Genomic DNA, 13,432 nt, shown 5'->3' with positions numbered 1-13,432 from the left:
TTTATACCCATTGTACAATAATAAGTAACTTCTCATTGGAGCTGACTTCCAAATATTTCTCTCATCTTCTGTACTCATTGAAATTGGTGCATACCACAAGCACAGGGGATAGGGATCAAATGCTGACTACTAAATTCAGGAACTGTATAAATTGCAATTGCTCATCATGTTTTGGCACTAGATGTGTTAATTTAATTTCGATTGTTTCTGCCTACAATTGATTTGCATTTGTAAACTGCAACACCTAAATAGCATATAGTGCTTACAAGGATTAAGAAGAACAATTTTTAGCTAGTAGACAGTTTTAAGGCTCTCAGCATTATAGGGCACTAACGAAAACATTTATGCCTTGATAAGTACACTAAAATACAATTCTGTAACTTCAGTGGCTCTTATAGCTATTGAATGGCAGTAATGCAGAAATAAAAAACCAGTGTTCCAAGATATTTTCAGCTTTGTAAACCAAGTCTTTTTGCATTAAATTTTATAAATTATTTTAATCTTTTTTTTCCCTGGATAGTCAAAATGCTAAAACTCACTAGGATATCAGTTAACAAAATTAATTAATTACATGATGAAAATCCAATAAATATATTAGGAGGATATAACTTTCTAAGGAGAATGAGACACAAAAGTATATTTTATTCCCATTCTTTTATCAGAGGATTTCAAGGCCTAATGCCATCAGAGAGAAAGATGACATAAATATGTAGGTACCTAGGTAATTGTAAAAAATAAAATAAAATAAAAAATACTGCCTTGGCCTAAGCCTTTGTTGTGTAGTTTTAGAAGCCTGAAATATAAGTTACAGATATTGAGTAGGTACAGATTTGATATCAATGAGAATCACGTCCACTGTATTAAGAACTCCAAACAGATATAAAACTGTACACTTGAAAATTGGTATCCAAAAACCAAGATTTTCAAATGAAAACGTGTCAGTGAACAAAGTTAAAAAATGGAAATTCAATTACTGACTTCCACTTTCTAGATATTTACCATTTGCCTATCAACTTGGGAAACAAGAACAGGGCTGCCTGTCCTCCGTATCCTGTCTTCTATATGTGTATTTTTCTCAAACTCTTGCTAGTATATCAATGTGGACTCAAATGCAGGCATGTCAATATCATATTGAAATATTTAACTCAGTTACTTTTTGTTTTAATATGATTTTCATTGGAATTTTTACTGCAGTTTTGTGGTCTACTGTTAGTATGTATATTAATAACATCAAAAGGAATGTTTCAGAAAACTGACACTTTCTTAGCATCTCTCTCGTTAGGGGCTGTGTCCCAGTGTTGGTAACACTGTACTGATTTGAAAAAAGCAGCACACCCTCTTGCTTTGGATTCAGTGGGGATGCAAGTCAAGCAACTAAAGTACTTACCTTGTAGCTTAGGTAACTCAGCAGCAGTGTTTCGAAGAGACTTATTAAAGCCACTGAAACCTTAAGAGAAGAGAGAAAATATTTATATTAATACTGGTTTCTACAGAATATGACATAAAATATCACATTGAAAAGGATAAGATAATATAAAAGTGTTTCCGTGCATCCTCTGAATTCATCTCAGCTAACAGAATTTAGAATGAAGCTTAAATACTCATTTTTCTGACTAAAGCATAGGCTGTGACTTGAGTCCTATTGCTCTTTTCCAACATAACACAGAATCACAGAATGGCTTGGGTTGGAATGGACCTTAAATATGATCTAGTTCCAAACTCCCACCATAGGCAGGGACACCTCCCACTAGACCAGGTTGCCCAAGCCCCATCCAGTCTGGCCTTGAACACTTCCAGGGATGGGGCATCCACAGCTTGTCTGGGCAATCTATTCCAGTGCCTCATCTCCCTCTGAGTGAAGAATTTCCTCCTGAGTGAAGAATCTCCCCTCTTTTAGTTTAAAACCATTCTCTCTTGTCTTGTCATTGTCTACCCAAGCAAAAAGTTGCTCTCCATCATTTTTATAAGCCCCCCTTAAGCACTGAAAAGCTGCAATGAGGTCTCCTGGGAGCCTTCTCTTCTTCAGGCTGAACATCCCCAGCTCTCTCAGTCACCTTTCCATGGCTTTTAGGGAGCCCAGCACACAGTCAGCCAGTGTTTCGCCGAATAAGTAACACATCTTTATATACAATCGTGTTGTTTCTCAAATAAAAATAAATCTTTCTTTTTAAAATCTCATATATATCCTACTGTGAATGCATGTGTATATACACATGCATACATAGACACATTTATATAAATTCTGATATTAATTAAATAAAATTATTAGATTAAGATTATAATCATAAGCAATTAAATTCCTCAGTATTTTTTAATTCAATTGAATAGAGCAATCTGAGTGTCTAGGTCAAACTTTGTTTATTCAAACTGCATATTTTAAGCAAGGAATTGAAAGGTACTTTCATCAAGGGATTCTTTAGTTAAATAGTATATTGCACAGGGGTACAAATCACTACAGTGGCATTGCACTAAGCATAGTGCAAGAATATAATGGTATAAATATTCTAGAAGCTTACAGAATTCTTAGTAGAAAAATGCACTTCATAAGGAGAACTCCCACAAATGGTTTTAAAGTATTGGAGAAAGTGCAAATAATGTAATGTAGTATTTTATACATTCCATAAATCGTGATTTTTAATAAATATTAGCTCAGTTTTAAGAGACATTAAGGACTTGAAAGTCCTATTATTTTTAGTTAGGTGGTTACATTTCCAAGAGAAGCAACAAGGTAGTTTTGCCTATTTTAAAGAAAAACAAATGCAACAAAAAAGTCAGTACACCAGAAGACAAAATTACTAAACTGTAATATAATACAGATGAAGTATGGAAATCTTTTTCACTTTACATTACATCTTTTAGGCAGGTTTGGTTGTTGTTTTTTTGTTTGTTGTTTTTTTCCTGAAGTGAATTAAAAATGTGAATTTTGAAATGTTTCTTCAAGGTAACAAATGTAGATTATTATGGACCAGGCTATGGAGCAATCATGAAACCATTCTTCCCCTTTCTCAATTACCAGTAAAATAATCATATAAATATTTTTTCACCCCTTAGAAGGAAAGGACAATTGTGACAGCTTCTGCACTGAGTGGTAAGAACACTTGACTACAGTGCTGTCCATGAGTAAAAAAAAAGTTTTGAACGCGAGCAGGCTCCAGGACACTGAGAACTGAACCAAGTACTTCAAAAGATCTCCAAGACCCACAAAGGACTGATGTAATGCATTTTTTGTAACATTCACCTCTAAACATATGGCTTCTATATTATGAAGTAACCCTAACTTTCTAGTATATTTAACATGAAAGCCCTGGAAACACGTCATAGAATGCTAGTCATAAGCGATTATGAAATTTAAACTCATCATTATAACAAATATTTACTACTAGACTCAACAGAGTTAGATAATTCTAAGAGAAAAGGCTATCCCAATTCTACAATATTTTGCTATAAGCTTTAATACTTTATAAATATATTGTAAAGGCATATACATTTAAATCAGTTAGCTCAGATCAGCTCATCTTTACATTATGCATTTGTTGTATTTGTAATCAAGTAGATTTCTTTAACATTAAGTTTTCCACGTATCCTTTAACATCACTAAAATGCTGTAAATCAATATTGCCTATAGTTATTAAATGAAATTAGTTAAATTGTCCATTTACATATTACCTGTAATCCCCATAAAGGCAAACTTCGATTCACCCAAATAATAGGAGACCTGTTCATTACAGCACAAAAATACAAAAATAAACAAAAGCTGGTTAACATTTCGAAAAATTGTATGTCAATGGAAATTACAGCAACCTTATACTTAAAATCCCAATAATTAGATCAATAGCTATCTGAGTATTGTCCTTCTTTGTCTTTCTAATCCAGAGCCAGTCACAAAGTTCACATAGGAATAATCCAACACCCAGTAACATCAAAGTGTTTTACTGTCTTCAGTGGCTGCTAGTTCATCTCCTATGATTCTAGAAATAATATATCAATTTGAGGTGTTGATTCTAGAGATGCAGAGGAATAATGACCTGTTCCAGGGAAAAGAAATTTGGCAATTTTTACATTTGAATTTTTTGTTATCATCTCTATAATGGTATAAATGGTAACTACGTCATAGGAACTGTCATATCTTGGAAAAATCTTATGTTGTTTTAGTATTTACTAAACCCAATAATACTTGATAGAGCTCTACTGAAATCTGGCACCCTCAATGGCACAGTAAGTTACTGTTAGTCATTTACTCTTAGTCATCGTTTGTTTTCTAAATAATAAGGGTGTTTTTTGTTGTTTTTTTTTAAGGGTGTTTTTGTGTTTTGTTTTGTTTTGTTTTTCAGCAAGATATAAGCATTGCAGGAAGTCAGATCTTGCAGCAGCATCCAATCCAACAGTTCAGTCACACAATCAGAGAAATTAGATTTTAAAATTCAATTTTGAATATGCAGGAACTTGAAAATGCTTGAGAGTTATGGAAATGTCACCATTATTTGTTAAAATATCACCATTCAAGACAGAAGTGTATTTGTCTTCCTGCTTCCCTCCCCTTCCCACTATTATGTGGACTTTTGGTTTTCTTTTTCAAACTAGGCACTCACCAATCAATTGTTCCAGGTGTGTAGTTTTGATTGGAACAACCCCGGTTTAATTCCTTACTGATAGTTGTCATCACATCCATGGAAAGTTCATTTTCATTAGCACATATACATGAGAACACAATCATAAAAATATATGAGGGAAAAGCATATTAGTTACATTATTAACAGTGTTCTGTAATACACATGCAATAGTTTATAACACTAGATAATGGATATAGACATTTAAAAATAACATTTCTTTTAAAAGTAGTTCTGTATGTCTTCTGTATCCATAGATAAAGACTATAAAGCATTTTAGGTTACATCTTTTAAAGACATTTTCAGACATGATCCAATTCAAAAACAATATAACAAAGTATGCATTCAAAACCTGAGCTAAGTATAGAATAGATATTAAAGATCTAGACATACTAGAAACCCTACCACATAGGTCACACAGGTCGGGATAGAAAGAGCACATACACTTGCCATACTCTCAACAACAAAGATTGCATCCAGCTACTCTTCATAACCTCTGTGAGGAGTTGAGGTGGGCTGGGGTTTCATGAAGCAGTAATTTGAGTAAGAAATTACCGAAGGCTGGTGACCTTGATGTAAAAAATAAAATAAAATAAAAAATAAAAGCTGCTATGTACATGTGATGTTCTCTTTCCCTGAATTGCTGGTACAAATCCTTCCTTCTAACAGTCATGTAAGGATGTGGTAAAATATTTTTGTGAAAATGATGGTAAATATCCTTATTTGTCCCTGGCAAGCAAGGTCAGCAAAAAAGAAAGGAATCTGTGGACCACAGGTAAGTAATAGTGGTATTTTTACCGACTATGAGCGAGACAGTTTCTAAATGGTGTCCATTAATAAGGACACTTTATGTTGTAAGCACTTCTCTGTACATCTGCTGTGCCTGAAGGAGTAAATGAAAGACACTAACTTGTGCTAGGATTTCTGAGACAGGCAATAAATCTGTAGGGAGAGTTTGTGATGAAAAGCATTCCTCCCAGAATTGTCACTTTAAAGTCAACCTCTTTGACACAGTGTCACAGACTGTGACACAGTGTCTAGAAAGGAATTATTATGTTTTTTTTCACAGCAATTGTAAAAATGCATTATGGCAGTAGTTTAGGTAGGTATCAAGCCCTTGGGATCTATATAGGTAAAACCATTGACAAAATGGGGTACCATTTGGGCACAGGGTTTGTTTGTCTGGTATAACTACTGAGGCTGGTTCTTGGTGAGCATGCAGAAGTGACTTACCTGAAACTTTTCAGCCAGACAAGTGTTATATACACAGAACAAACTAACTAGTCTATTAAATGTACCACAACACAATACAATGGAGTAATATATCAAATACACTCTCTGGCAGGTGACTTATTAAACATTTAGACTCGAGGAACAAATACATTAGGAAATACCTGGAGAATTAAGCAACCTGCAAGCTGCAGAAAGATCTCTGCATATGAACACAAAAGTATCAAAGTATACTTGCCAGTGGCAGAAGTGATGATGTTCTAATCCATTCTACATAGCCAGCCATAACATTGCTGTGTAAAACACTCATTTGGGCTCACTACAGTTCTCAGAATAAGACAATATAAGCAGCTTCTTCATGCCAGAAACTATTAGTCGCAAAAACATCTGAACTATAGGTTTCTTTTTCACTAGAAAATTGCATTACTTTAAATTGGATCCATGATGTCCAATTTTACTTTCTGTTATCCAATTGTGCTTTAAACTTCAACACCAAGTGCACTATTTATTCAAAACCAGAAGAATAATGTAATTGTTTCAATTTCTACAAAATCCCTTCTGTAGCCACAATTATTTTTAAATATATATATATAAAAATATATATATATATCTTTCAGTGTTTGGATTTGACATTTTTTTGCAAAAGCTGTATTTGTAGCAAACTGCACATGAATTAATACCGCACTTCTGTACCGTTATGAGGCATTATAAAGTATTGCTCCCTGTGTAGACTTCTCAACTTAATGCTCAAACATCTCTCCCTCGTTTCACATTACGTCTTTTAAAATCCTGAATTTTTACTGCTTCTCACTGTAGAATAGCAAATAATGTCAAGTTTAAAATCCTACATAGTGATTTTATTTTATGAAAATGTTTGCATTTTTTTGTCAAAGTATTAAAAGCAGTAATTTGAACGATCTTTTGAGAGTTGTCTCTGAAGATCATGATCAACTTACATCAGTGACTACCAGTTACATACAACATCACACTGACAACACATACTCTGAAATAACATGCTAAGAGAAGACAATTGACTACATTGTTCAATGATGGACATATTAGTCACAAGAAAAATCAGCAAGACCTGATCAGGATTACATAGGACTGTGGAGACTGTGTGTCCCTGCCCCAGGAAGTCACTGTGATCTTTGCAATTTTTTGCTAATGTGGTCCCTATATGATTGCTATGGCCTATTGAGAATATTAAAACTACATTTTGGCAAACTCATTCTCACTGAAAGTTTAGGGAGTTTATGTACAGGCACATGAGACAGGCAGCAGTGTCCACCAGGCACAAGCAGGTAAGTTAAGAAAATAGTGGTGCTTATTAGCATTCACAATTTAAAAGATTCATTATATCCAGGATACAAATACAATTGAAGTACAGGATTGCAAGAATTACAAATATCATTTCTTCTATAATTGTTGACTGATTGTATAAAACATGAAAAAAAGCATATCAAATGACCCATACAGAATATCATACTGCCAGTTGTAGGTATGCAAAAAATCATCCATTAGAATGACAGAACATGAGCATATAATCTACCTTAGGTCTCCCTCTCTTCTAAGTGTTTAGAGAAAGTAGAGGGCTATAAAATTATCATCAATATCATTTGCATGTAAGCTCAGTTTCATGCATTTTTTTGCTTGTCTGCAAAATCTGGGGTTTTAAGTAAGACAGCTAACTTCCTAATATTTGTGTCATAGATAAGTCAGAACCATATATGATAAACTATCTTATTTACAAATAATATTGAAAGGACTTTCCATTCAGGTGTCTGAGAACAACTACAGAGCAACGCACATATTTTTTGGCAGGAGCCTTAATAAACTACTAAAAAACTACTACTGATTAGCTGTTTCTCTGCCAGCTGATGCACCAGAAGGAAACTGCTATATAGGGACATGCCCAAGAAGAATGGTGGTTCTTAACAGTTCTAAACCATTCCAGCTATTGTGGATACTAGTTCCGCCTAACTCCTGTCCTATGTTTTATAACCACAAAACAAATAATACATGTCTTGTAGATGTATTCTCTGGAAAACCTTTCTTTATTCCCTCCAAAGTACTGTTCCTCATTCATCTGCCTATTTTTTTCCTGGCTTGGTTCTCCCCACTTTTCACCTATCAGCCACTGTTCTGTACAGATCCTAAAAGTACTGTTACAGTACTGTTGCATAAACTAGTATTCAGGTGTCTGCCATTTCATTTTTTAATATAAATCAAAACACAAATATCATACACAGAAATGTTACGTAGTAATAAAACTGAAAGATACATTTGCAAAACTATGTCTTTTGCACAGTATCTGCACAAATAGCCAGTATTATTTTATCAGTAAAATTAAAAGATATTATTGTATTATTTCCATTCAAAATGTAAGACTAGTTTTATAATTCATTCACAATATCTGGAAGACATAAAACTAAATCCCTGTTGGCAGGATACCAAATGTTTATTCATACAACTAATTTATTTCATGTAAGTTAAGCAGTCATTTGAGAGGACAAATAACAAAACAAATATTACCATCCGTGTCCTTGTGTTGGATCATCTAGAAGCACACGAATTATGTATAAGAAACAGCTTAGTAGCTTGAGAGAAAAATTGAATAATCGTATTCTCAGGCCTATTAAAAGAAAAAGAAAATACAGAAATTCAGACTATATTTTCACTCACTTTTAAGGTAGAACTAAAAGGAAGTAGAATAGCCATGCTGCAAAGGTCTAGCTACCCACTAACCTGTCCCTGATATTGGCCTTTGGCATATCATACAGAAGAACGTAGCAATATGCCTATATACATAAAGTACCCCTTTCTAGCTTTCAGAAATCTCTGGGTTAAGTTTTGGTCTGTTTAATGTGAAGATCTATTCAGTCATTTGTTTCAAAGCTATGCTATGACATTCATCTTTCCTGAGGCCATTCTTTGGATCTTTTGTAGCTTTACGAATTTATTCTCAAAAGGGGAACCAGAAGGGCATATAATATTTGACATGCAAGATACAGTAACATGAAGAAGAGATACTTTCAACCATAGGCAGAGGGTATCCAATGGCAAATATTTAAATATTAATATCTGAAAGTCTTCATGCTACTAGCTTCTCATACAGAATATATAAATATTCTCCTAAAATAAAATATTAAGTTTTATTTATTTAACATTGAAGTTGCATAATTACGCATCAAAGAATCAGGACACATGAAAGTCATGTTGAATGCACAGCTTGAAATGCATCAACAGCTTGTTCTATGGACCATGTGAATAGTGAAATGTCCTAGCTGATAGGTCTCAAATACTAAATGCTATCACAAAAATATTACAGTATATCTCACAAACATAGGTCTACTACACAGAAACAGGATTCCTTCCAAGGGATCCACTTGGATTGTTGGTTCTATCACATGGGCATTTTAATTCAGTGCCAACTGTTGTCATTGTCTATTACAATGAAACTTAGCTGTATTTTAATCAGGTTTTGCAATCATTAGAGTATTAGAGTTTAAATCCTCAGTCTTGTTATTAAGTTTATTAGTCTTAAATGTAAATATTTACCAGTGTAAATATTTGCATCTAACTCTTGCTTTTAAGTTTTCATTCACTAATTAAGTTAAAACTGTTGGTTGACTAAGGTTAAATGGGGGCAGGCAACCTTAAGAGCTATTTTTTTTTCAGTCATGTCAACCAAGAGTCCAATTCCATGCAGTTGAACCCTTCTGTCCAAAGCAGAACATCACTGATTGAATGGGTCTCACACAGATCTGATTTCATTTGTACCTAGTCACAGTAAAGATAGGATCTTTTATTGTTGTGTTGCAAACATGTTAGCAGGCCTGCTGGACTTGATGTAACTATTTCTATGGTTTGAGAACTATAGGTTTATTGTGCATATCCAAATCTGTGTGCATATATGCCCTTTTAAAGAAATAATTACCTTATGGTTTTGTTACAAATTTTTTCACTTCACTCCGCCCACTGTTCAAAATGTACACCTTACAGACAGGACTGGAAAATTACCCTTTTTACCTCCTAGTTCTATTGCCATTAAAACAAGACAAACAGCAAATCATAGAAAAATAAAGACTAGATTCTTAACTATTCTACCATGCAATTGCTAAAAGAAACCTTAAAATTTATTACATAACACTGTTTATTAATTTAACTGTGAAGCTGCAATTATCGCACGAGAACTGGATGGCCTTTTACAGCATCTCATCATCTTTAAACTAGGGGGTTAAAATTCTGTGCCTATGTCTTGACCATGAGAAGTCCCACAGCTGTTATTGGTAATGAGGTTTGTGAACATCAGCCTAAGTGATTCCTGCTGTCTTATCAAGCCTAATTAGCCACAGACTATTTATTCCCCAAAGCTGAGTGAAGAGAATGAAATAGTAAATGTATTAAGGGGCTGTGGAAGGTAGGTGTGTTGTTATTACTACTATTTTGCTAGGAAGTACCCAGGACTTTTTTTGGGCTATGCTAGAATCCTTCTCATATGTTTTTTGATCTGTTGGTGAAGAAAATGTAAACTGTTTGTATGCATTAACAATTTTGTGCATTCTGCTAAAGTTACTGTAACAATGAGGTAATTATAATAACAGATTTTGCAAAAACAAAACAACAAAAACACTGGATTTCTTAGCCCTGCCCATATTGTGTTACCTAACTTTGTTAGATAAGTTCAAAGGTCTTTCACTTGTTTCTTCTTTTCTTAGCTCTGTAAATATTAATCTTGGTCTTAAATGCTTCTTTTCTATGTTGATGATGTGCCAACTTCTAATCGTTTGAAATTATATGTTGGTTTCAATGCCAAAAGAAAATAGCGCTCTTCTGATTAAAAACTAAATCAACACATGGGACCTATGCTCCTGGCTGCTGCCTTAAACTCTCACATTTTCTTCCTAAGAGATCTAAAACTACTTACATATTCAATATTAAAATTTCCCAGATCTATTCCAGTCTATATTTAAGTGCTTCAGGCTCTGGATGTCTCAACAGGAATGGCTGTTTCCCACAGAATGAGGTAGGGTTTTTGCACCACATATGGCTTCCATGTAAGGGCTCTTGTCAGAGTAGACAAAGTATGTATTATCATGGACTGGGTTATACTGACAAGGTGATAAGATAGGCCGATAGGCCTATTGTACGAGACTGGGTTAGGCACCACAATATTAATGTGGAAGAACAGACCAAGTATACTCTCTGTTTCAAAAAAACACTAGGTCTGTATGTGTCAGCCCCTAGAAATAGGATGTGTTGTCAGAGGGTGTGTATTCAGTCACTACTGCTAATACCGTAATAACAAGCGTGTGTACTAAATAAGTATTCTCTGGTCAAAATACTCTGTAGCCTCTGAATGTAGGGGTGACACCTGTGAATTGGAAGAAATGTGTTTATTCCACTATTATGGAGTTCTAAGATTTCAAATCAGGGAAGGGGTGGGCTGTCATGGTATTAGCTAAAGGGCTGGACTCTAACTTTTCATTTCTTACCCTCTTACAAGGAAAGTATTTTGTATTGCTGTTTGCTGGTTGACTATTTTGGTCCTCTATTTTACGTGCTGTCAGTGGAGCAACATGGTCTGCTTGACTTAATTTCTTTTTTCCCCACCCCTAGCCAGATTGTTCAAGTATCAGGGTCATTTGCACAGAATCTCTATTTTGACGTTGGTGTCTGAAACTTGTATTCAGCTACATCAATCATATACTGTTATGAATTGTTTAATGAGATTATAATTTCACCGTGTGCCTGTAACCATAGCGACAGATGCTTTGTCTTCTTCAAAGGAAGAAATTGATAATAATGGTTCAAAGTCTGTTTGTTTTGTGAAATAATTATGACTACATCAAATGTTAATGTTTCCTCCTCAGTTTGAAGAAGTATCTGCTATCTTTCTTGCCAGCAGTTCTAAGTATAGACTGATACATCATACTTAATCAGTACTGACTGTAACTTTGATTTTTGTTTATTATAGCTTCTTGACGCTTCCCTTACAAGCATTTTCAGAGACTAATCCTCCAATTTAGAGAGCTGATCTAAATCAAAGCACAAGTGACAGGGACAGCAGCTGAAGATTTTATCATCACCTTCTATTATTCCCTCCTTGCAGGTCTCTAACATACATTTTAGTTTTTAGCAAAATCATCTCACTAGCAGTTGGCTTTAGGAGTTGGATCAAAGTATACTGTTAATAATTCATATCCTGATGATGGTTCTGTCTTATTCTTCTCCACTGAATTGAAATTTCACTTATCTTTTCCCTTTGAGACTTATTTTAAGCTGTGTGTGATCTCAGCAAGTGCAAGCAAGTCTTACAAGTGTGTTTTATTTGTGACTGACCAACACCTTTTTAAAATGCATTATGTGTATTGTTTGAACTTTGATTATAAACTTGTTTGCGAAAAGAGTGAGTGGTAGCTAGGTTGACATTAGATTTGAGTTATTATTTTACTGGTGTATAAAAATGCCTTCAAAATGGGAATAATGATTGAAACAGTTGATATTTCACGCTACTGGTCTTTTTATGACCAAATAAATTAGTATTCTAATGAAAATTAATATAAATTCTGGAGTAATATCGCCAGACCAAATGATATTACTACTTGTTCTCTGACCTAAACCTACTTGAAGTCTTGAGGATTAGTGAAAAGTGTTTAACTAAATCAAACTCCAAATGTTCACTATACTGTCTGAAAACTTAAGGAAAATGTGTCAGCAGAATCAGCAACAAATGGGAATTAGATGTCTAGTATGTGAAAGAAGGCTTTCAGTGTTTTCACTGAATACTAAGATCTAAAGGGTGATGTTTTTATATTTGAAAATATAAATGATTTTATTTCATAAAAACTTCCACGTTATTCCTCTTCCATAGTCAATACTTCACCAATCATAACCTAGGAGAGATGTCCCACTGTAATAACTTAGGATGATTCTTTTAAAGTGCTTAGCCAGAAGGGTAAGCACTTCCCAAAGTAATTAGCAAATTAAGTAATCAATTAACTTCAGGTTTCATTTTGTGTGCTGTCAACTTATATTTTTAAATGTACAGTCTTCAGTTCTGCCATCAAAATAAGCATTTTCTTAATCCTGTTAAGATCTAAGTGGGGGGGGGAAATTATTGACCTTATCTCAAGCAAGTAGGTATTGAGAACCTTCCTATCTTATCAGTGAGAAGAGTTTTACAACGAGTCAGCTCTTAATTTTATAGATGTTCTTACTAAGTAAACAGGAGTGCATCAAATCTGTTTTATGGACTAATTCAGGGAACAAAAAGAAAGCTATTTACTGCTTACTGCATCTCTGGCCAGGAGTAGTATTTCTTTTTTCCTAGTTCAGAATTTTTCCTTTTTTTATCTCTTACTCCATTACATGCTATATCAACTACCTCAAAAGTTGAAGACTATAAACATATGAACTACCTGAGACTAAAAGTCACAGGGCAGAAAGTAGAGTAGAACCAAAACCACTGGAGAAGTCATAGTGCAATTAATTACACTTAAAATGTAAATTTAATATAACTTAATAATCCCTAACTGAGCAAAAGTTCATTTTTTGAAAAAAAAAAACTTTTCTAAACAGAAGAGTACGAAGTT

At 34.1% G+C, this 13,432-nt stretch overlaps 1 protein-coding gene across 4 annotated transcripts in view; it reads right to left on the bottom strand.

Moving 5' to 3' along the window:
- Positions 1–13,432, bottom strand: part of KCNT2 (potassium sodium-activated channel subfamily T member 2) — a 144,576-nt gene that overhangs the window by 96,062 nt on the left and 35,082 nt on the right. For all 4 annotated transcript variants that reach the window (XM_040565398.1, XM_040565399.1, XM_040565400.1 and 1 more), the window contains exons 3-6: positions 8,370–8,469; positions 4,590–4,646; positions 3,667–3,715; positions 1,388–1,447 (exon numbers count right to left, since the gene is read on the bottom strand). In XM_040565398.1, coding sequence (XP_040421332.1) covers positions 1,388–1,447; positions 3,667–3,715; positions 4,590–4,646; positions 8,370–8,469 — 266 coding nt within the window. The remainder of the gene's footprint in view (positions 1–1,387; positions 1,448–3,666; positions 3,716–4,589; positions 4,647–8,369; positions 8,470–13,432) is intronic.

This window comes from Cygnus olor, chromosome 8 (assembly GCF_009769625.2).
Source record: "Cygnus olor isolate bCygOlo1 chromosome 8, bCygOlo1.pri.v2, whole genome shotgun sequence".
In the NCBI taxonomy this organism is placed as follows: domain Eukaryota; kingdom Metazoa; phylum Chordata; class Aves; order Anseriformes; family Anatidae; genus Cygnus; species Cygnus olor.
The sequence above is the reverse complement of the archived record's forward strand: the minus strand, read 5'-3'. Positions and strand labels throughout refer to the sequence as shown.